At 40.1% G+C, this 24270-nt stretch overlaps 1 protein-coding gene across 3 annotated transcripts in view; it reads left to right on the forward strand.

Moving 5' to 3' along the window:
- Positions 1-6: 6 nt before the first annotated feature.
- srgap3 (SLIT-ROBO Rho GTPase activating protein 3) overlaps positions 7-24270 on the forward strand; it is a 55923-nt gene continuing 31659 nt past the window's right edge. For all 3 annotated transcript variants that reach the window (XM_005941089.3, XM_005941090.3, XM_042225630.1), the window contains exons 1-3: positions 7-109; positions 15415-15610; positions 23682-23844. In XM_005941089.3, the coding sequence (XP_005941151.1) occupies positions 46-109; positions 15415-15610; positions 23682-23844 (423 nt within the window). In that variant the 5' untranslated portion in view covers positions 7-45. The remainder of the gene's footprint in view (positions 110-15414; positions 15611-23681; positions 23845-24270) is intronic.

The following is a 24270-nucleotide window of genomic DNA, read 5'->3' on the forward strand; positions in this document are numbered from 1 at the left end:
AAAGTCGTCGACGAACAGGGGCTCAACCCCATAACCCGAGGAACCATGTCATCCACGAGATTCAGAAAGGACAAGGAGATCATAGCGGAATATGAGACCCAAGTGAAAGGTGCGGTGTGAATCTGATGCCTGTGTCCGCTCTGTGCGGATTGTCTGTTCTCTCCACGAGCCCGTTTTAATTGGCTCGAGCCCTGCACCCCTTTCCTCCTTTATTTGTATTTTTAAAATAGAAAAAATCCAAAGCAATATCCTTTATATTGCAAACCTTATAGCACAGATTGACTTCTCCCTCAAGATAACAAGCAAACCGTGACAGTCAAGTAAATGACAAGAGCAGCAGACTATAGTCTTCTCTCCCGTGTGCAAAGGCTTCTGTCATTAATTCACCATCAGCCAGTGGGATGTCTGTAAGCTGAATGTTAATTTGTCATAATGTGGTTAGGGTCCAGGTTCTGCACGCTTTGTTGTTGCTGGGTAAAATGATCCCTGTGCAAAGGATGGAGGTTGGACTGCTTTTATTACTGCACCTCATTCTTTCTGATTCTTAAGGGGGAAGCCTGTGTTTGGCTTGTTGTGGTTTGTGGTTGGATGATAGACTAATATTTAGGAATAGTAGGTTATATATTATAAATCCATATTTGGTGTGTTATAGGCTAATCTCATATGATGACATGGTAGCTTAGACTGAATGCACATAAGTACCTGCTCACCCTCCCCATGCTTTGCCTTTGATTCCTTGATGGTGCCTGTGGTTTGACTCACTGCTTTCACCTGACAACATGGGTAACACACGCTCTTTGATTGCATGCCAGCCTTTATCTAAAACTCATCCGGCACTCTTTAACTATAACACGAGCATATTAGCATTTGCAGTGCAGTGTTTCTCTCACTGTGTGACACCTAGGCTCAGATGGACTCTGCTGGTTTTGGAGTGGTTCTGTACCATTTAATCCTGATTTAATAATTTAAAAGAAAAAAATCAGAGGATAACCAGGGCAAATAGCTGAGGAATGAAGACATCAATTGAACACACAAGCATAGGGTGCTGACCATGATTGACTCTGGGGTTCAGTTTCAAGGCCGTAGGCTCACTGCTGGCACTCTCACTCTCTGTGGTTCCACTGGTGCTAAATGTCTGATGATCACCCTTTCAGTCGTGTACCTGTCTGGACCACTGGATGCTAAGTGTGAGAATCTACACTTGTCACATGGTGTTGAAAGTGGATCAGCGGATTCATTTATTTGTTTTGTTACTTTCAACCATTTTCTAACTCTTTTTTACTGTTATTATGTTTTTTATTCTTTTGTCTTATGGCCTTGGCTGATCATTGAAAAAAACTGCTTGTACACAACTGAGCACTTATCTGATTCTCTTGCTTTCCTCTTTACCCAAGACATTTTCTGATAATTCAGGCGTCAGTTTAGTACTGTGACAGAATTGCTGCTGTTTCTTAGATCCAGGCCCTGTCTGCTGCCTCTTTGAATTAGACGGGGCCTTTCAGCTGCGTGAGAAGGAAGGATGTTAATTTATGATGAATGCTGCTTGTTTCTCATTCACAGCTGGTGTGTATCATAGCCTGCAGACAGAGAGGGCTCTGCTCTTGACATACACCGCCTCACAACAATGGTAATGTTATGAGCTGAACCTGGCAGTGAGCGCACGGTAATGAAATTCAGATTGAAAATCGCTCCTGTCTTACTCTGAGTTATTGCTTAATGGCTAATGTGTACATGGCAGAAGGGGCCAGATCATCAGAGTGTCAGTGATGGGTTAATAACACGATGGCGGGGTTGCTTTATTATGTATGAGGGCTTATAGATGGGTGACAAAAAGATCATTTGGCTTCAGAAACAAAGAAGAAACCCCATCAGTAGGTTCACTGTGGCTCAGTACTGGGGTTGCTTAAATGTGACCGGTGCAGGGAGCTGGCATGTCGTATCAAAAGTTAATCTGTTAGAGTGCAACAAACTACTTTGCTAAAATCTTAACTCCTGCTATTAATGAATTCTTGACAACCCTTGAGGCCGGCTGCCAAAGCTGAGGCCTCTGAAGGACCTCTGTGAGACGGGGTTCACTTTGTTCAAGCTGTTCAGCTGGTAGATCTTGCATTAGCATGTCAATAGAGACGGTTCATACACTGCATTTACTGAGGAGTTTGGACTTTTGTAACTAACTGCCGTGTGGTTACTGGACTGCAGCTATTCTTCCTCCTGTTTGCCAGTTTTATAGGCAGTTTGTGAAGTGGGCTAAATCACCAGCAGCTGTCTTGACATTTACAATGGCAGCTTTAGGGATAAACCCATGCTCGTCTGTTATTATGTACACATAAAGGCTACTTTTGGCTGCTCCGTTATTCACAATGGGTCGCTGCAGCGGATAGCTCTGCACCTTTGATTTGGCAGCTTTTTTTTTTTTTACGCCCTTCCCAAGGCAACCCCCAAAGGGTTTGTGTCTCCTTCCAAGATGAAACTGGGATCTTTTGCTTGTTAAGCAAACATGTGAACAACTATACTTTTGAGCCACCGTTATTTTATATACATGTATGTTTTAAAAGCTTTGCAGTCATGACAATCATGAGTTAATTAGCTGGTGGTGATGAAATAGCTTTGAAGCCAAAAATTGAAAGTCAACAGCTGAGCACTGTTTTCACCGTGACTCATTTTTATTTAACTAGTCTGGTGTTTACACTCTCTCTCTCTCTCTCTCCCTCTCTCTCTCCCTCTTTCTTTTTGTGTGTGCTTTGACTTGTAGCAGGTCCTGTGTCTCCCAAAATCCAGCTCTGTAATAAATCACTAACTGGATGTCATGCAGTGCATTTTACCGTGTTGCCTTTATTTGTCAAACTGTGCATTTAAATAATGCTGTCTTCTTGTATTTAACAGCTTAAACTCATGCATGGACAGTCTCTGAATGTCTGCAATGGTGACAGTATTGTTTTTTGTTCGTTTTTTTTTGGTCGGCCCGTCCATCCATCAAATAGTTTTGAACACAATGTCTCTGAAATGGTTTAAAGGACTTTCTTCAAATTTGGTTAATATTCTCATGCACTCGAGGATTAACTGATTTGTAGTTTGGTGGTTTGACCTTTTTGTTCATAACCTGAGAAAGAATTAATTATCAAAAAGATTCACTTGCACGTTGAGTAATATGGGGCTACAACTTTGTATTCTGCCATCTTTAGCCTCACCGAGCAAACATGAATTCACTTACTGCCTTTAATGAGGTTCTTTCAGTGTCTTCTCTTATATGCTGTGTTAGTCTGGACGGGCATGAATGTAAACTGAAACCTGACTGGTTTGCGGAGGCAAAGAAACGTGATGCTTTAATTCTAGTTTCATTTGATTTCTCAGTCTGGTAGCTTATATCGAAAGCTTCATATTTAACCTTTTAATGGTATGATGGTAGTCACTTCCAAGAACTAACTAATGCCTTGCTCTTACACAAGCATCCGATTCATTACTGACAATACATCCACACACTGAACGGGCATTTAGACACTGACACACTCACCAATGCTGAGATGGTGAAGTGTTATTGAGAGGAAGTAGAGTTTGAATGTGATGGAGCTTACCAAAGATTGGAACTGGTACCATTTGGTTCTAGTTGTTTAGTTTCCCTTGTCATGAACAGAGGAATTAATGCAAGCATGGTCTCATGGAAAACTTTAGTGGTCTACAGATGTACACAAGGTATGACAGCTCATGTTCATGCGGTACATTTCAGGTGATTCTGAAAAGGAAGCATGGTTTACCACCTCTCACTTCAAGTTTCTCTTTGCCGTTTGTTGCTAGCCTCTGCTAGTTTCATTCTACCTGACTGAACACAGTCAAGTTTAGACTCCCAAGCAGAACCTAATGAATACCTGAAAAGAATTTGACCAACATTCGCTACATCGTTTGTTACACAATGTGTTATGAAATATTTTTCTGTGTTTTTTGCAGAGCACAAACCTGTGTGCCTCATTTACAGATCAAGCACTGCATTGCAGTATACGGCAAGGTAATCACACACCTATATGTGTGTAATTATGAGGTGTTATGATATATTATTGGCAGTTTAAGGTCAACAATTAGCTTCCAGATTAACACATGTGCTGTTACAAAACACAGTTTTCACTGCTTGTGTGGAAATAAGACTTCAGTATGTCATGTGTTATCAAGCACCTTCTAATGAACCCCGAAGTGTTGCTTTGGTTAAACGCTGATGAGAATTCTGTGAGACACTAGGTGTGTCTCTTTTTGTTATTGCCCCAGGCCACAGACAGCTCTCTGCTGAGTGAGATACAAATCACTGTTCTGGTTGCTGTAGCTGAATTTGTTGCATTTGTGTATTGTTTTTGTCAGTCTGAAGATCAGAGTGTATTGTCATCATGCTTAGATTTGGTTAGTTACCTCTCAGCACCCTGCTGAGTAGCATGAGTGTGGCAGGGTGGAAACACACATGTAGGGAGATGAAGAAATGGTCTCACTGAGTCACTGGCTGAGGATCCTCCAGCTGCCCACTTGTTTGGCAAACCTGCTGAGCATTTGCAGAGCAAAAAACATCCACTAGATATTAAGGCTGAATAAAATTTGTGTGGGACAGCTTGTTTGTTGTGTGGTCCAATAAATCTTGGACTTCATTCAGGGTTGGTTTGTTTGCATGGAGTGGCAGTGAATAGTCAAACACACAGCTCATTCGCTTTCTTGTTTAGAGTTAGATAAGACGGTTTGTACAACTCTGTGTATGCTGGTGTAGTGTTAAGATCCCCAGACCAACAGGAGATCACAAACCCAGCTTCGGGGAGGTCACAAGCTCCTAGTGTGGGTCACAAGCCTGGCTTAATGGGCAGGTTATGTGAGGAAGTCTGCCAAATCAAACATGCAGGTCCATGCTCTGTGATGTGGTGACCCTTTGGGAAATGAGGGAGCACCTGAAAGTACCCTCTTCTCTATTTCTATGTATAAAGCTAGTTTAGATTAGCACATAAACTGGAAACAGCTTGGTTCTGTTCAAAACTAACAAAATATACACACTTGTGTCACTACTCATTAATTAACACATCAGATATTCTTTGGGAGGACAGTTTAGCTAAGAGAAGTTAGCGTGGTGCTAATTACTGCACAGATTTCCAAAACACTGCACTACTCCTTAAACTAATCTTCCAACATCCTTTTATGGCAGGCCATTAAGCCAATCTTAGCCATAATTATAGAATCAGCTAATCTCAGTGACAGGCCATGTTAGCTAAATGAGCTATCTCATTAAAGGCGCTCTCTTTAAGCTGCTTTTGCTGTGCACCTGCAAGCTGCTTTGCAACCCACATCCACCTACTACTTCACATGTGCTTGTGGAAGAACAAAGCCACGCTGCCACATATATAAATGTACTGTTTGTAATGACAGATTGTTGAAGTCAGTAATTGTATATAGCCCTGTGAATTTGAATCAGTGCATAGTTTTGGTTGTTCACTCTATTTGTGTCCATAAGTAAGAAGTACAATATTCAGCACAAACTGTCCACTTGTGTTGCGTTCAATGAACAGTATAATCATGTCATAATGAAGTTTTATCGTGCTCGCTGTCGCCAGAGTTTTGCTATAGAGCTTCCTCTTTGTTGACTCTTCTCTCGTCTCTATAAGCTCAGTATGATGAATGCAGCTGCCACTCGTTTAGCTGAGAGTTCGCTCTGTCCGTTTCACGGAAGACATAATCATCCTTTCATAAAATGCCTAATGTCCTGAGCAAAGATTATCATTCACTGCTGTCCCACAGTTTTTCAGTTCACGATGGTGTTGATGAACCAGACAAAGGTCCATTTAAACATGAAAAAGGTTTAATTTCCTTGTTAATGTGATGCCAGTCAGTGCATGATTTCATTTCTCAATTGATTCAGCTCTGAGAAGTATTTCTCAGTTAACACTGTATTACGAGTCCAGCAATGCACAACTGTTGCTTTTGGGAGATAAAAGCATACTGTAGTTGCAGTTTGTCCTCTATTTTCAGAAAGACACAAACATGTCTTAGAGATCTTTGACGATTGCGTGCAGAATTTCAATGCTCTTATTTTTCTATTTGAAAAATTCCCATTTGTCTAACTCAGGCAGTCAGAAAGGTGTGAATGCTGAGACGGAGTGTGTTTGGGTCACTTTGTAAACTCGCATTGCTGTTCCAGAGGTGAGTTATTGCTGATAGCAGTAGTCTTTACAAGAAAAATTTCAACATGCACTTCCTGCCAAGAGACAGTAACCTTAGAAACAGGCAGAAACAAGTTTGTGTAAAAATAACAAGTTTGAAAAAGTCACTAATGAAGTAATTAGTTCGGTTCTTGCCACTGCAGGTTTGGGACCTGTTAGATAACTTTATTCCATATTGGTGAAGCACATGTCCCACAGCAGACTTGAGATAATTAAACAGCGCACCTATTTCCAGCTAACAGATTGTAGCAGCATAAGTGGCACAGTTTCACGTGCTAATAGAAGCACAAAACTGTGGCTGCAACTACTGGTATTATATTTTTCCAGTACTAATTATCCTGGTAACCTAAAGTATAATTAAACTAAACTATCTTTAAATAGTTTGTTTTGTTTGACCACCAGTCCCAAACTCAGACATTAAGTTTAGAGCTTGGTTTTATGTGCAGACCCTTACTAATTTCAACCTATTTCTTAGTAGGTCATGAGCACATATTGATCTTTTTTTCATGATAGCCAGCAAGACAATGAAACTCATGTGTTTCAGTTCTCATGAAATGAATGTTTCGAGACCTCTGAGAGGGGACTAGTCCCCCCAGACAACCTTGGAAATTTATTTTTAAAGCAAATATAATATTATTTCTGTGTTTTAATCTGTCATCCATGCCCAGTTGTAGTTTGTTATAGTTTGTACAGTTCCTTAGGCCTCTCTGTAACTTATATTTTTCTTATTTCTTGTCTTCTCCTCATATTTATGTGCTCCTTGTGTATATATGGGTATTTAGAACCGCAAAGTGAACCAGAGTCAAATTCCTTGTATGTGTGTGCAAACTTGGCCAAATACAGATGATTCTGATTCTTATTCTTGTTGCCTAAACCTAACCAAACCGCAACAGAAAGTGAAAATAATCATTTATAGGGTAAAAAGTCATACATTGCTGCAGATTGCAATTTGAATTATGGTGATTCACCGCCGATAGTACCAGAAACTTTTACAGCTTTGATCAGTGTGTGACAGCTCTTCTTCACATGCATACACATAATGAACACAAGGAAAATTCATGTGCTGAACTCAAATCAAGTGATTAAATTGTGTGATTGTTCCAGGAACTGTCTTAAGATGGTTTTGTTATTTGCTGTGTCACTTTAGACAAATAGAGAGCAAAAAAATAAAAATGCAGGTATTGCTTGATGTTTTTCTGTGATTGTAGCGTGTTTGATGTCTTGACAGTGAAACACCAAAATAACTCAAGAACTTTGACCTGAAACTTGCAAAAACAAAAATAAGGGACTTATTTGGTTGTGGCTCACCAGAGAGTCTAGTTAAAGGCCAAACTAGATGACACATCTCCTCTCAAGTTCTGCCTTTTTTTTTTGTCTTCCACTCTCAGTTTCAGCCAGTAAAGAAATGCAATACACTCATGTGTTTGCCTCAGAAGCCCACACCATCCAACGAAAGCTCGGTAATGTTGGAAGATTCCAATCAGTTAAGTTGCCCATTGTCTCAACTGTATTTAGAAATACTCTTTGAAATTGCCTCATCAACTTCATTTTCAGATTTTCTCCACTTGTCAGTGCACACGTGTCTCTTCATTCAATGCTGCCACCTATTCACACCCATCAGATCCCACCTTTCCTCCAATAAGCGTCTCCCCAGGGAATGGAACACGCCCATGTTGCCATGGCGACACCTCTCAGCCTGGTCCTGCAGAGCTGGATCATGGATACAGCAGATGATAGACAGCTCGACTCTGAGAGGGCGTGTGTCTCAAGCTTTCAGTTTCCCTGAAGTCTTTAATGATTTCCAGAAGTCTTTAGAGCGATCAGGAAGCCAGGGATGGTTTTCTTTGCTCTTTTTATAAAGCAACAGCTATAGTCTTTTTATTTTATTTTATTGTTATCGTGTGTTTTCTTCAGTTTCAGAAGGGTTAAAAAAGACATTCTGCCCATTCAAATACAAAGTTATTATATCTAGTAATTGTTGCATAGAAAATGTTGATTTCCACAGCGGAGCATTTGACTGTAATAATGCAATGTAGTGGGGAAAAAAAAGCACGACACGAGGTAATTTGATAGATTTTTTTTCTTTAGAGCTGGATTGATTTTTAGTTTACTAGACAAAACATCCGGTCGAAAATACTATAAACCAGCAGATAATCACGAAGGATGACTGACAAGTGACATCTTGCTGTAGGATACACCATCAGTTCCTCAGCCATTGATAGGACTCAGCTCCTGTTGTCTTATCTTTGTGGACATGTGTTGCAGCTTGTCTGTGCCGGAGACGAATCAGACGAGATAGAGACATACAGAGAAGAACCTGTGCTGACACTGGGAGCATGCCCTTGTGAATCCAAAATTTTGTTAATCATTAGAGGATTAAAACAGAACAGAAAAAAGGGGGATTAGTTCAACGACTGGAACTTGTATTATGAGACTCTGTGTGTGGGACAGATAGAGTGAAATAAGGTCTGTATAAGGGTTGCATTTGTCTGTTCTTTTCACACAAATTTGTCTCTGCTGTGTAGAGCCCAGATACTGCGGCGCTGAGTTGGGGATTAGAGAAATTTGGCTCAGAGTTGCCTTTGTGTGATGTCTATGTGTGTGTGTCTCATTTTTGTGTGTGTTTTACTGCATGGTGATCTGAACACCCAGGGACATTATTTTCAAAGCGTTTAATAGCTTCTGAGGCTCATTAAAATCTATAATTTATCCAAATTACGTTAGGAGACTCATAGTTCTTGCATCCTCAGACATTTTACCACTGCCTCATGTACTCGCCTGTAATTAACGACAAATAGAACATGTTCACTTTCAAACTTTTTATATGTGGGATTACGTTTTAGTTGTTATGTTACTCTTTAGGGAAATGACCAGTCTTTCCTGCTTCTCCTCAGTCACTTGGCTGCCCTGTGGAGCCCAGCCTTCCCTGCTGCCCTCAGGATGCTCTGCAGAAAATCCCTCTCATTCACTGCACTCCTATTTTATCTCCGCTTCATTGCGTCAAGGCGTCACGTGGCCCTCCCAAACGGCAGACTTGCAGTAAAATGCTCTGCCAATGCATCACCCCTGATGTCCTGTACTGGTTCTGGGAAGAGATGCAGGTTTTATTGATTGATTCATTTTATGTGGAAAAGGGTGATGTCTTGTTCTCAGCTTAACATACAGAGGGAATGATGCCTTAAAAGAAATGTCAAAGTCCATTAAATGTGGATCAGCTTTACACTCATGCATATGTTTAGGACATTTTTGTCATTGTTTTGCACTGAGTTGTGTTTTGGTGACAGACATATTTAAGTTGCATCAGAAACCATGATTTCTGATCAGAGGGACTTTGTGGATAAAAATGTAAATCTTTGACAGAGCAGCCAGTTGTTTTGGCTAACTAAGCCTGCTGGAACAACACATTGGAACTGATGTGCAGTCAATGTGGATAAACTGGCCACAGTCAGTGACCAGGTTATGTTACAAGATTTGCCCATTATTGAATCATTGAAAAAAAAAAATCATTATTCCTTATTGATTACTTTACTTCTGAGTACTACAAATCAGAAACTGGAATCTTTATAGAGCTAAGCCGGTGATTTTAAAAGTGTCATATTGCTGTCTTTGAAAAGATTTTTTGTAATCTGTGTGCAGGGAGTCAACAGGAAGTCAAGTGGGTCAACTAGAGGATGTCTCTAATGCAGATGTTATTAAAAATATATGTAAATCTGGGCTTTAAATGCATGTCATGCTCAGAACTATGTCACCAGAACCTTTAAACGCCACCCAAAATAGTCACAAATCAAATTTGTGTAATATAGCCATAGCACAAGCCGGTGGACATAAAAGCTTGAAAGGTGCAGATCATTTCATACACATTTTATTTGAACCAAACTTTTTACAGACATGCCACAATTCTGTTCATAGACGGTCAGTTTGGGATTCATTTTTTCTGTGCGGCTAAGAGTGATTACTAGAAAGATGCCCTTACTGTGTTGTTGCATAGCTGCCGGCACAGGATTTTGTCTGTAACGGGCCAAAGTTCAGGGATCTCCAACATCCTACTATTGTTTTTTGAAGATTTCCTGTTCTGTGAAGAGTTGAGTGTTCACTGTGCTTCAGTTCCCTTCCCTAAACGGTGTATAACAAGTTTCAGTGTCGAGCAGGTGCTATTCTGAAGGACCTGAACTTAAAATCATGAAGTCAGGAACATAAAGTATCTGTTGCTTCTATGTGCAAGTAGCAACTTTAGGAAATACAAAACAATTGCTCAAATGACTGCTAGAAGCTGCTACAAAAGGTAACTTAGTCCTGTGTTAAATCTCTAATTCCGAAGCAGAATTCAACATTTTTTTAGAATCAACTTTCACGGGGGTGAATTTTTATGTATGTCAAACATCTAAAAATGTGCAAAGACGTGAATTTATGCATGCAGGAATTTTTAATGACAGGTGGATGCTGACACAGCCAGCTATCTGTTAACTTCACTTCAGCTCATTTGAATCATTGAAGTGGCTCTCTCAACTGTTTGTAGTGTTGGTGCCTTTTGGAGCATTTTTATGAAATTATCTGTAATAACCTCACTTGATGTGTAGTTAACTGTACTAAAAATGTTTCAAGGAGTTGGAAATTTGTGTGCTATTTTAGTCATATTATCACTATTCACGGATGTGTGACCGAATCTGTGGATGGCACGGAGCTAAGCTAGCTAGTGCTATTTTGCCATTTTGCGCTAGCAAATATGTTACATCTCTAGCTCCTATACATTGTTACTGTGCTATCAAATAACTGTATAATTGGACGCCTAAAATGGATTTGTATTTTGTCACACCAACTATGGTATGAATGGATCTTGGTACATGCTCATATATCCAGGTAAACAAGTCCCAGACTGCAGCTACTCCCCAGCTGTATAGTATTCATAGCCACTGAATAACAGTCAGTGGCTGTTGAATTGTTTTACAACTGTAGAAGTATTTGATTTATTGACAGTTTCGTTGTGGTCCAACTCATGAACCGTGACAAAAGCTAAAGTAACCAGGGTGAAGCCAGCCAAACAAATAGCATGGTGGAGGCTGATGGGATGAGCAAAGTCTGAAATAACCAGCTCTTAAATGTGCCAGAGAAACCGGCCATGCACTCCCATTTGAACTGATTAACTCCACCTACTGGGAACTTGCAAGACAACACAGAAGGAGAAATGGGGAAGAACACAGGGCAACTGGGTGTACTGTGAAGTGAGATTAATGGGTTAGTGATCTATGTTGAACTTAAAGTCAGACTTAAACATGTCACAAACGTTTCTCTCCTCTTACCTGGCTAAATCACCATGGTAACTTATGATACAAATAATCTGGTAAGGAGCAGGTTAATGTTCAGAGGTTTATTTTGCAAGAAGAGCCACAGTTTCTCTAATTCTTTTATTTACAGCATGTTTTATCACAACTGAAACCCAGCTCTAAAGTTACAGCAGTGCAAACTGTGTATCCCATCATCACTGAAATTTGCATAAATGCAGCTGGCAATCCAAAAAACAAAAAAAATGTGTTAATGTTTTTATTCTTAATTCTAACCTGCTGCTACGTCTGTTCCACACTGCTGGAAGTGGTAGAACACACACCAGGAACATCTGTTCAATCAATAAAATTCATTTCACATTGATCTGCCTTTTGGCTAGTAACCTTTAATATTTAAATTTATCCAGTTTAGTTTTTCACAGTTCTAATTAGCAGCTGCCACATTACAAATAAACTATAGGTCTGCGGGATAGATCGCCAGATTAGTGATTTTCTGCAGCATTTATCTCTTGTCTTATTTGCAACAGTGCTGCAGTTTTAATAATGATGAGAATAATAATAATGTAAACTTTATTGATCCTCGTGGGGAAATTCCTCTCTGCATTTAACCCATTCACTCAGTGAAGCAGTGAATGGGTTAAATGTTCTTTAAAGATATTTTTATGTTCTCACTGTTTTATCATCATTGATAACATTTCAGCTGATGTGACACTCGAAGGGGTCATTTAGTTTGGAAGAGTCACATGATGAGTGAGCACACAGAGCCTGAAGCAGAAAGCCCGGCTTAACAGAGACTTCTGAGAACCACCATCTGATCCCTGTTATCTCCAACTAGCATTTGAACTCTGTCAAGCCAGCTAACGCTGACACAGTCTGGTTGTGTTGAACTTCCTTCATGGTGTAGCCCTCAGGTTCAGCCAAGCCAGGAGGGCCATCACAGTTCGAGTATATAAATGTTCTTGAAAGCATTAGGGTTTGTGTGCCATACTAGTCACAGAGTATTTCATCTGGGCAATCCATAGTCTTTCAACAATTACATGGTAGAAAGACAAAGGATATCAGATATTACAGAAATGTATCTATCTAGCAAAAATATTAATGCGTTGTCTTTAAAACTGTAAGGAGGCATCTTTAAATTTACTGCACACACATATTCACAGAATTTTGCCAACCTCACAGACGGAAGCGAACTAAAGAAGGGTCCTTCTCTTTGAAGAAACCACAGCAAATCAAGCCATACTCAGTGTGCTGGAAATACTTAGGGAATAATTCTTCAATTGCTCATGGTTTCTCAGAGGGCAGGGCACACTTCTGGTGTGACCTATTTTTCCAATCTCATCTGTCAAAAGCAAGGCTGCAGCTGGTGGTTCCCTTTCTGTAAAAGAATGTTTTTAAAAGTCCTCCATGTCACTCACGCACATTGCTGTCACATTTTCCTCTGGCTTCTTTTTTTCTTGCCTTGAATTCTTCTGCATTGTTTCTGTCTTCTGAAAGTAATATATATATAAAAACATAACTGAATGTTTGGCAAAGCATTCCTGACAGAAGTGAAGTAGTAAAATACTGCATATCCCTGAGCTCTGATTCAGTTCCCACTAAAAACAGAGCTTTAAGCCCTGCTGAGAGAGAGAGAGGGAGGCCCCCTGGATAAAGGGGAGGGCTGGGACAATGGTTAACCACAGAGTGAAGCATGCCGCTTGAGGCTGAAGCCAGGCGGCACGACATCACAGGGAGAGCAAAGGCTCCCTGTGCACAGTGTTACGGTTTCCCCAGCAGTCAGAGCCAACATATATCCATGATGAGGGCTTTGCTGTCCAAATTACACCCTCAGCAGCATGAAAACACAGTCTGTGTCACTGCTGTGGTTTCACCATTCAGCTGGCAGTTCGTCTGCCTGCAGAGTGTCACTGACACGGCTTTGATACTGTACGTGTGCGATTCATCCTGCCTTCATTTTAAAGGTTATAACTTGCAGTGACTCATATTGTAAATAAGAGATGTTGCAACATGACATGCCTTGCATTAGGAACTTCTTCTTCTTCTTCTTCTTCTTTTTTTTAGCACATTTTCATGCAGAAAAAATAAAAGATCCTTTTGATTGGTGGAAAATCTTAATTGCCAAAAGTTAGCACATCGTGGCTCTTGGCTTTATTTATTCATTATAGGTTAGGATGAAGTATTCACAAGAGAAACCTTGAAAGCTTTAAAATCTGTGGCAGCAGTACTGGTAGCTGTCATTTCATCATGTTTTGATACTCGCTTCTTGAATCACACTGAGGGAAAAATAAAGTTAATTGAAAATATAGACGCATCAACAAAACTGGGATTTCTAGTAAAGGTTTCACATGGGTTCGTGGTGTTTTCTTCCTCTTTTCAAGTGAGATTCATCCTGTTTACTTGCGTTCCTTCCTTAACAGTATAATTTTATTCTACAGAATAGGCATTTTTCTGTTCCTGAGCTGAGGCGTCATTGTTGCTGATGACAGCACTACAAAGGGGAATTGAGTTTTGCTTGTGGCTCCCATGAAGGGTCTGTAGTCTGGCCGCTAACATCGTGTTCCTCTTGAGGCGAAATGTTGCTACTTAGTCCAAGTGGGGGAGTGAAGCATTTCTCATTAAATCAGTTTTATTTAGATGTACATGAGAGGTCATAAACACAGGTCAACTTACTGGCTTCTCTCTCGCAGCTGACTCTCTTTATCGCTGCTCTCCTGCTTTCAATTATTATTTCTCAATTTTGTTGATTTCATTTAATTTGAAGGTTAGTCAAGGTTTTATTGTGCATTGTTATCTGTGTAGTTGTAACTGGGTTGTGTTATGTTTTTGGGAATTTGTATGTTTGTCACAGAAGCTTTTAACTTTGTTACATTCCTATAGTAAAAGTGGAGATGGATAATTTTAAAAACAGTCATTCAACATATACAATAAGGAGAAAAAGACTGCAAAGAGTCCTGTCAAAACTTAGTACAATTCATTATTCACTAAAGGTGTAGAACCGATTTAGCATCAACAAATGAATGTACTTTATCAGTCTCTCACATCGTTATGGAGGAATTTTCACCCAGTCTCCTTTAGAGTGTTACTTCTGTCCATTGAGGTTTGCAATCTTTCTCTCTTCTTGAGGTTGATGTTCTGGAAAATAACCTAGTTTTAGCCAAGCTGTAGCTATCAGACAGGCCTCATGTTTAGATGGAGAATATTTTGGTGTACAGAGGAGTTTGTGGTTGACGTGTTTGTATGGTGCCCAGGTCCTGTGGCTGCAAAACAAACCCAACTTATCCCCCTTCCACCACCGTGCTCAAGGGGTGGTTTGAGATGTTTGTGCGAATGTGCTGTGATTGGTTTCCACCAGATGTCCAGCTGCACATTATGGCCAAACTCCTCCACTTTAGTCTGGTCTGCCCAAAGGAGATTGTTCCAGAAATCCTGTAGTTTGTTCAGATGCAACTTTGTAAACCAAAGCTATACTACCATGTCCTTTTTAGAGAGAAGAGGCTTTCTCCTGGAAACCCTTATAAACAAGACATACTTGTTTAATCTTCCTCCAAAGGTATTGTCAGGAAATGTTAGCATGCTAACATTTAGCATGCTAACTGAGGTCTGTAGAGTATGAGATATAGCGCTTAGTTTCCTCAGTTTCTTTGAGCACTGCACTGTCTGAGGGTGAATTTCTTGGCACACCCACTCTGGGGAAGATTGTGTTAACTCACACCTCAATGCTCCAGACCAACAAACTGCCAAAACGTATTATTTATAGAGGTGTTTACTCCTGCTGATAATCAGTTAATCAGCATCGTTTACTTACTCTATTAATTCCTATGGAAGCAGTAATGGTTCACTTAGTTTTTTACAGTACTGCCTAGAGTCATATGAACATCTTATTTTTCACATTACTGTGCCTTAATTTTGTGTGTAAAAAGTCAATCAAACTCCTTTTTGTTTGGTGTTTTCTTGTACAGAGATCCGTAACCAGCTGGTGGAGCAGTTTAAATGCCTGGAGCAACAGTCTGAATCACGTATCCAGCTCCTGCAGGATCTGCAGGAGTTCTTCCGTCGCAAAGCAGAGATTGAACTGGAATACTCCCGCAGCTTGGAGAAACTGGCTGAGAGGTTCTCCTCGAAGATCCGCAGCTCCAGAGAACACCAACAGTTTAAGTGAGTTGAAGCATTTATAGCTGGTACTGTTTAATATATATTCTTCTGTGCATTGGAGTCTTTGTGTGTTGTTGATTGGAAGCAGGTGCACTATCATATTTTCTTTCCTTAATGTTGTCTAAGTTTTTGGCTTCTTGTTAGATTTGAATTTAAATGGAATTTCATGACCTACTTGCTTTATTTCCTTTATCATATGAAGGTCAAGTCACTTTTTCTCCTCACTAAACACTTCCTTCCTTGATGCTAATCACATTGCAGCATTATATAACAGAATGCTCCCATTTGTTTACGTGCTGTCAGGGAATGTCTCTTATTACAGTCTTCGCCTTTATGACAGCTTCAAAGGTCAGATTATCCTAGCTTCACAATGACTGCTGAGTTCATTAGAGGTTTCAACTCTTGAATGTTGGACATACTACATGCAGTTCACTTTTGCCTCTATAATTGAGAACTTAGCTTTCTAACTTTTTATCGAAAATGTAAATTAAATGTGCATAAATGTGCTGAGTAGCAATAAATTAAAAGCCATTACATTTTTACCCTGATTGTGTGTTGTTGTTACCCCATTGGCTGGGTGGGCAGGCGGACACCAGAGTTTGTGAATGTGATAATATGAGAACAAGGCGATGTAGGAGTTTTAAATTGATATCACCATACCATCTATGAGTTTGAATCCCAGTGACCATGACTTCAAGATCAGAGGTTAACTTTTTTAAAAGTCACCTAGGATTTTCAAATCAATACCATAGATGCATCTACTAGGAGTGGAGGCACTGGTGACTGCCAGTGTTTTTTAAAGACGGGTCACAGGAGGGAACATTATAAATCCTGTAGCCAAGTACAAAAGCAAAAAAGGCAAATATTGATAAACGTCATCAGATCAAAATCAGACCTCATGCAGCTTTGACCTATTTAGATTTGAAGTTCTGAAAATACTGAAATGGATGCCAGTGAGGAAATAAGGAATCGTCTGGCCAGAGATTACCACAACACATTGGTGCATGACTCACGCAGGGCATGAAATTGAGTTCTGCTGCTCCCAAAATCAAGCACCTCAGGCGAGCAGGCAAGCTTAGTTCAGTTTGGTAATGGGAGCACTAACCCAGCTGTGATCTGGCAGCAGATCTCAGACATAAATCTGCACCAACATACGCAGTATGTAGTCAAATTCTAGCTTCTGATTCTTGCAAATGGGAACGACACAAATGTATTTCCAATATTTCCATAAGAAGGTCTGTTTAATTCTCAAAAGTTGATAAAGAAATATTAGTGTTTTGCCTGATTCTTAAAAATAAAACTGATTATTTTGTTCAGGTGTCAAAACCTTTTCGAGAGAGGTGTGTAAATATCCTGCATTTGACACATTAAGTGAGGCAGGCTATTATTAATAACAGAATCAGTAGGTAAAGTACTGATTTCACACAGTTAATACTGGTAGGGTTATGCTTTGATGTATTATTTATTGCATGTCATTGATGCATTACTGTGTAAGCAGCATTTGAATAATATAACTGGTCTTGGTAGCTGCAATGTAGTTGCACTAAAACTATTTCCTGTTTTGCTTTTTTTATCCTCTGAAAGTGTGAGTGCAAAAAGGTGACAAGTCAGCTCAGTGGGTTACTAATAATATATTTATATTAATCTTGCTTTGTTCAGTTTGGTAGTGGGAGCACTAACCCAGCAGATGTGACGCATAAATCTGCACCAACATACGCAGTATATATTCTAACCCTCCACCTCTGATTTTAATTATGATGCCTAACAAAAAAACTTTTTTTTGTTTTTGTGTGAAAACCTTGTTTGAGAGAATTGTGTAAACATCCAGTATTTGACATACTAAGTGCAAAAGTCTATAATTAATAGCAGAATCACTAGTTAAAGTTTAAACAGATTATATAAAGTGAAAACTGTTAGGGTTATGCTAGTGATGTATTATTTATTGTTTGTTGCTGATGCATTAAAATGTAAGCAGCAGTCTTGATAGTATAACTGGTCTTGGTAGCCAAAATGTAGTTGTGCAAAAAGTACATGATTTCCTGTTTTTTAACCCTCTGAAAGTGTGAAAGTTTGAAAAAAAAGTCAATCTATTGGGTCACATGTAATACACAGTAATACATATATTAATCTCGCTTCAGATTTGCAGATAGATGATTAAGTTTGTGCCTTGACTTCCACTTTTAATTTTTAACCAGAAAACCAGTGTTTTTAATTTTCAGAAGACTTGCGTAACTCTGTGTACACAAGGCCGTGTAGTGTGTGCGTTCTTTTTTTAGCAGTATTGAACAGTGTTTCTAAAGCAGATGAGGATTTGGCTGCATAATTGAGCTGTATGAGTGTATGAATGGGTGTATGTTACTCTGAAGACAGCCTCACAAAAACCAGCACTGCTAGTTCGAGACAGTGGCTTAACCTCTTGACTCCACAGCTGATCCATGCAGTGATGGACAAGTGTTAGAAGAATAATCCTGAGATATCCAGTCTACTTATGCTTTCTGCTTGTGGTGAGCCGACAGGTGTTTCAGTGCAGTGTCTGGGCAGAGATCTCCTGCACAGACATAAACAGGTCTAGAGTAAAACGATATTTAAGCAGACGTGACATTTTAAAAGCTTATTAGACTAACTGCTAGAGAATACTCTGGACTCTGTCTGAAAGAACTGATGCGCTCACAAACCACTAACGGAGGAAGTGTGGGTGGGGAGGATGTAAGGTTCACTCAGGCCACACACACTTTTGTGTGCGTTAGACAGAAACACATCAGGCCACAGTAAATTCAAACTGTCCCATTCATCAACCAAAGTGAGTTCATAAGCTTTTGATAATGACACAAAAAGGTTTATAACATTACCGCACCTTCTTCCTTGAACTCCCAGTCTGCAGGCGGGCAACCACAAATCCTGGTAATCAGCCGTGACACACCCTTCAGTCAGCCTTTCCTACTACTTTAGTGTAGTTACGTTAATGAGGAGCCACTAAAACACCAAATGGGCAAGAAGAGCACTTGTGCTTTTCTTTAAAAAAGAGAAAAAAAACCCCACTTTGGTGGCACAAATCATGCAGTATTCAACATCAAAGTCACAGAAATGTACATTATGCCTTTCACTTATACTTTTTTTTGGAAAAAAAATGTTTTCACTCTCGCTTAGATGACCATCTTTCATCGCAAAGGAAGCCATGCTCAGGAAACCTTGTGCTGTACTGCTAAGGGGTGCTTCATAAGCAGCTTAGTGGACATCACCACACAGCGGTAAAATGGCGTCATTCTGACCAGGACAGACTTCCATATGTCCTGGATCCTTGCCTACAGCTGCTGGCTGAACCCTTCCAGTGCAGATTCATTAGCAAGCTGAATGCCACTGTGATTTACAGCTACTGCAGCTAAGGCTACACTGCAGCAACCCAACCGAGAATTATTTTGCTCTGGCGCTTTACCCTATTTGCCTCAGTGAAAAGACACACTGAGAGGTTACTTAGGTGTTCTGTGCTACAGTTAGGGTGCAAGTGCTTTTCTTTCTCACACCAGGGTGCTCCCACATCCTCCAGTGTTGTTATTAAAGTGTTTGGACTCTATTTACCATGTGCAATGTGCATTTTTGTTTACAAAATACTCCGAGATGCTAGAGAACTGCATAGATGTCAAATTGGGCAACGCTTTTAATGCCTTTTCTGTACAAAGTGATCATGCTTAGTGCTGTACGGAGTCACCGCCTATTTTATTTCGAGCCAGGAAAAACCCTGCTTATTGGATCCTTAGAGACAACAGCTGACTTGATTTTATTTATGGGACAGATGTTTACGAGTAAATTATGAGCAGGTTTTATAAAGTAACCCATCAAATTAGGATGGATTGATATTGTATGTCTGTGATATAGATAGGTTGGCAAATCATGCAGCACTAATATGGATAACAACCTTGCTGTGGAGATGAAGCTGGGGTTATAGCGCCGTCTAAGTTTGTGTGTATGCTCATTAGGTTTGAGAGGAATCTGGGGAAAAAAGTCTGATGTCTTTATTGAGATCTTTGTGTATATCAGGCTTTCCTTTTAGTAATGACCTTTGTTCATTCAAAGGACGTCACGGTTCAGATGTCACAACTTGAAACTGTATAGCTGGATATTGTCATGTTTCAGCATTACACATTTTGATCCAGCCTGTGCTCGTAACAAGCTTTTCTTTGAGAAGCCTCGAAACATGATGATGCTCTTCAGTTATGATTCGTCTCATTTTAGGAATGCAACAACCTTTTTAATTGTGCTTTGCAGGCTTGGCAGACAAGCATCAGCCTAGAGCAATGACTTTAGTTCCATTGGTTTTTATAAGTATGGCTACTCTGGTGGTCTGAGGTTCAAAGAGTAAAAGGTTGAGTTGTATCTCTTGTAGTCAGTGCACAGCAGTTGGTGTGACGCTTTTGCAAATCAGGGTGTGCGGATCAATAGAGTAGCTGTTTTGCAGTTTGCGTTTCAGATCTTGTCAAAGCCCCGTGTCCTCTTCGCAGGCACTGCCCCATGCTCTGCCCTGCTCTGCCCTGCTCTGCCCCATCTGTCTGTACAGCTGTGCATTATCAAGTGCTGGCAGTGTGTCTCCTCGAAAAAAAAACCCCAAAGTAAATGGTGTGCAAATCAGCGATGTAGCATATTTAAGCTGTGCTGAAAAATGGGGGCAAAAGAAAATTTAAATGGCAAAGCAAGCTGCATGTGCCCACGTGTCCCTTGTCTTTTGAAGCTGTTTGGCACTTTCTTCTTTTCCTTGGCTGTTTCATTGATAAGCAGCAGGCAAGCAGTGTGGAGCGGATTAAAGGCCTTTATAAAGCTGAGTCCTGGTTTGATAAATACACACTTCCTTCTGGAAATCCTGGCTCAGACACATCAGAGGCTCTTGGTGATTAGATGGTGGCATTCAGAGCAACCGTGACTAAAGCACGGCCACTCTTCTATACAATACTCACTTGTTCAGAGTATGTATATTAAGGAGACAGCCTGCCATCATTTTATCCTTGAATCAGAGGATTATTGCTATACTCTCCAAACACGCTCTCTTTTTTTGTTTCTCCATTCACTTCCACTGACACTGTGTCTCATCTTCTTCTTCATTCTCTTTGAATTGTTCACAGATCATGCTCAGTGTATGTACCTGCATTACACGGGGAGCAGAGTCTAAAACTATGCAGACAGGCAGACAGGGCTTTGCTGAATGAGACAAATATAACAGGATGCCAGAAAGCTGCACTCGTCCTCCTCCTCCTCTTCCTCTTTGTTTCTCTAGAGACTGTCAGGGCTCATCATTTGCCTTCTTCTGCATGTTAATGATATTCCTTGTATAAATACAGAGGACATGAAGCCATTCAAAATCAAACCTTTTGAAGCCTTCAAGATTAATTGACCTGCAAGTTCTCACTTGATATTCATCCTTCTACAGGAAATTGGCAAGAAGTGGGTAAAACGTAGAGATTGAGGAATGAATATCTTTTATGACTGATATATCTCTGTAGAACCAGTACAGAACAAGGTTGTGTCTCAGTACTGTAAAAAGTGGAGGAGCTACATTTAGTACAGAGTTAACAGGCTCTGCTCCCACACAGGCCTAATTACTGACCTTATGCTCCTAATTTCTGTGAAAATAGGGCACCAGTGATAAAACAAGGAGATCTTGTGTCCGTTATCGCTTTCTTTTTCTTGTTGCCAAGGTTTTATGCCACAACATTAAAAATCTGTGCCCTTCCATTTTCATGCCTTCTTATTCCTTAATTGAGAGTCCTCCCCTGCACTCACACACCAAAAAACATCCTTCTACATTTTTTAAAAAACTCAGTGAATGAAGGACACTGGAACTGGGTGCAGTGATGTTACATAAAGCAAAAAACTGAGTTTTAAGAATTGGGACAAGCTTTAAAGTCTATTTGGTACGACCAGCTTTATTCTTTAAGATATTTTGATCTCTCTTAGACAGTTTTCTTGTAATTTCTTTAAGTAGTCTTCAGGAATAGTTCTCCAGGGTTCTTGAAAAGCAATCAAAACTCTTCTTTGGATGTTGGCTGCTTTTTGTTCTGTTTTCTGACAAGGTGCTTCAATAATGTTGAGGCCCTGCAGAAGCCATTCTTAAGAAAGGCAAATTGGGAGTAATCTGCCAGATTACACAAGAATTGTACTGAAAATTAACAGGTTTTATGATCTTACGAAGTGATTAATCCAACTTGAAAGTTTTGGTTCAAACTGTGAGAAAACATGGGTCTATCGATATTCTGCAGAGTTTATACAGCGAGAAAACAGCTTTTTTTTTTTTTTTTATAAGCTGTGTGCTTAAAGTCTGTTGAGTAAACTGCAAATTTCTATTTATTTCAGTGTGGCACGAATCTGGTGCTCCAGTCAAGTTAAACAGATATTAAAGGAAAAAGTAACCATACTTATAGACCACAGGTCCACTACCGCTTTAAATCATCATAGGCGGGCCTGGGATTTATGCCTGTAGGAAGTGTTCGGGGCTTGGGTGGAAAGCTGAGGTGGATAAAAAGAACTAAAATTGGAGCTTGGTTGTGCTTAGGGATGAGATGAAGCATCTCTGGCCACTTTCAGGGATTAACAGTGAGTAGAGGTGCCTGTTCCCTAAACCTCTCAACCACAAACAGCAATTATACACCAAGGACCTGCTTCTCTTATGGGAAGATAGGTCAGTCAAGAAGAACTGGTACAAAATGAGGGATGGTGAGACAGTCAAAGTAGGTCATCCCAGAGGAATGACAGAGAATATGGTCTTTATTAGACCTACTAATGTTGGGTTTTGCTATGTCCCACTTGTCCTTTACACAGTCTTACAAATGAGTTCATATCACTATAATAGAGTTAGTTAATTGCTGAATAATTGTATTATTGCTTTTCAATTGTCACAATCAAGACTGAAATGTGACGTTTGATTAACACTTGGCTTATATCGGATCTTTACTACTCAGTTTTTGTGGTTTTAAATGAACTGACCTACCTTTTGGATAACGTGCATGGATACACTATGTTCAGTTTAACATGAAGAGGCAGGGTGCACAGTAAATGGACAGATCAAGTTTACTTCAAATGCTATCCTATTTTCTGCTCCACAAGGATGTTATGAAGATGATGTGCTGCTGTTTGTATCCTGTCAGCCTCTTGTAAGTGTGTTTAGAGGCAGAGTTAAGTAAAGAAATAATGGTGGAGGAACTCTGGAGTAGCAAGATATCAGCTTCATTAGATGCGATTAGCATTATGGAAGCTCTCTGAAGGGGATGTCTTTGATGTTGGTGCTGCTCGTCTTTTTCTTCCCCTCAACAGTGAAACCCAATCCTCTGCTGTGCTCTGGTTCTCTCCCTTCTATGCTCTTACCCCCCTCCCCGCCCCGCCCCCTTTGTCTCTTCCTCAGGGTTGCTTGATTGATTAATGCTCAGATTGAATCCAGACAAGGGTATGGGTTTGAAGAGATTGTGCGTGTGTGTGTGCAGTTGTTCAGTGTCTATGTGACTTGGTCTTGCGATTTAAAAGCACCCGAGGCCAAGACAGTTTAAACTGATTATGCAGCAATCAGGGCCTGTGACTCTCTCGATCACTATGGTCACGAGCATTATAAATTTAACCACTTGGTGCCTTGCTAGCTATAGCATTGCTTGGAGTGTCTTGGAAAGCAAAAAGGACATGATAGTGAGAGGGATTAACACATTCAGTTAGGTAAAATCTTTATTATTATTATTTTTTTATCCTAACAATAATTTTGTGTTAATCTTTAGCCAAACTTTGTTGTATCTGGCTGGTGAAATTCCCATCAGTTTTAGTTGCACAACAACATGCAAACTATACACAGAGAGGCCCCAGCTAACCATAAACATGTTGTCTATATTGAACTTAATAGTTCATTATAAGCCATAGCTAGCTCTGAGTTGTGGATAGCTTTAGGTACAAGTGTCTGTTCTTAGTGTGACTAAACTATAATTTTACTAAATAAATCTGAACATTTGAAGCAAAACTTTTTTTTTTAGTTTATAGTTACCACCTGTGTGAGACCTGATTCTGTTCTGAAAAGCTCTTTAACAGTCCTCTATGTCTCTTATTGTCCCAGGAAAGATCAGCACTTGCTGTCATCCGTAAACTGCTGGTATCTGTTGCTGAACCAGACGAGGCGTGAGAGCCGTGACCATGCCACCCTCAGTGACATCTACACCAACAATGTTATTGTCCGCCTGGCCCAGATCAGCGAGGATGTAATTCGCCTGTTCAAAAAGGTAAGACCATCAATCTCCTTCCTTTTTTTCCTACTTTGTTACCAATGAAAAGATTTCAATATGCAGCCAAACCTCTGCTCTGCCTTTAAGCTTTCATTTTGCTGATTAAGTGCATTAAGTGCACATGGAGTTCGTAAGATGTCTAGGTTTTGCACGGCCTACGGAGCAGTAAAAGCAGCTTGGGGGACAAGCAGAGACTCCCTGGTCTAAGAATCTACAGCTCGTACTAGTGTGAGCAACACCTGGCTCTCTGTCAGCACATTTTAGAAATGACTGAGGCCCTATCCAAACACCAGAAGGTTGTTTTCACCTTGCAGGCTTTCCTGTAGTGAACTTAACTCTGCTTATGAGGTTTGATTCTGATGCTCTGTGTGTGTGTGTGTGTGTGTGTGTGTGTGTGTGTGTGTGTGTGTGTGTGTGTGTGTG

The sequence above is a fragment of the Haplochromis burtoni genome, unplaced genomic scaffold (assembly GCF_018398535.1).
Source record: "Haplochromis burtoni strain Fernald_Lab_line unplaced genomic scaffold, NCSU_Asbu1 Contig_177, whole genome shotgun sequence".
In the NCBI taxonomy this organism is placed as follows: Eukaryota; Metazoa; Chordata; class Actinopteri; order Cichliformes; family Cichlidae; genus Haplochromis; species Haplochromis burtoni.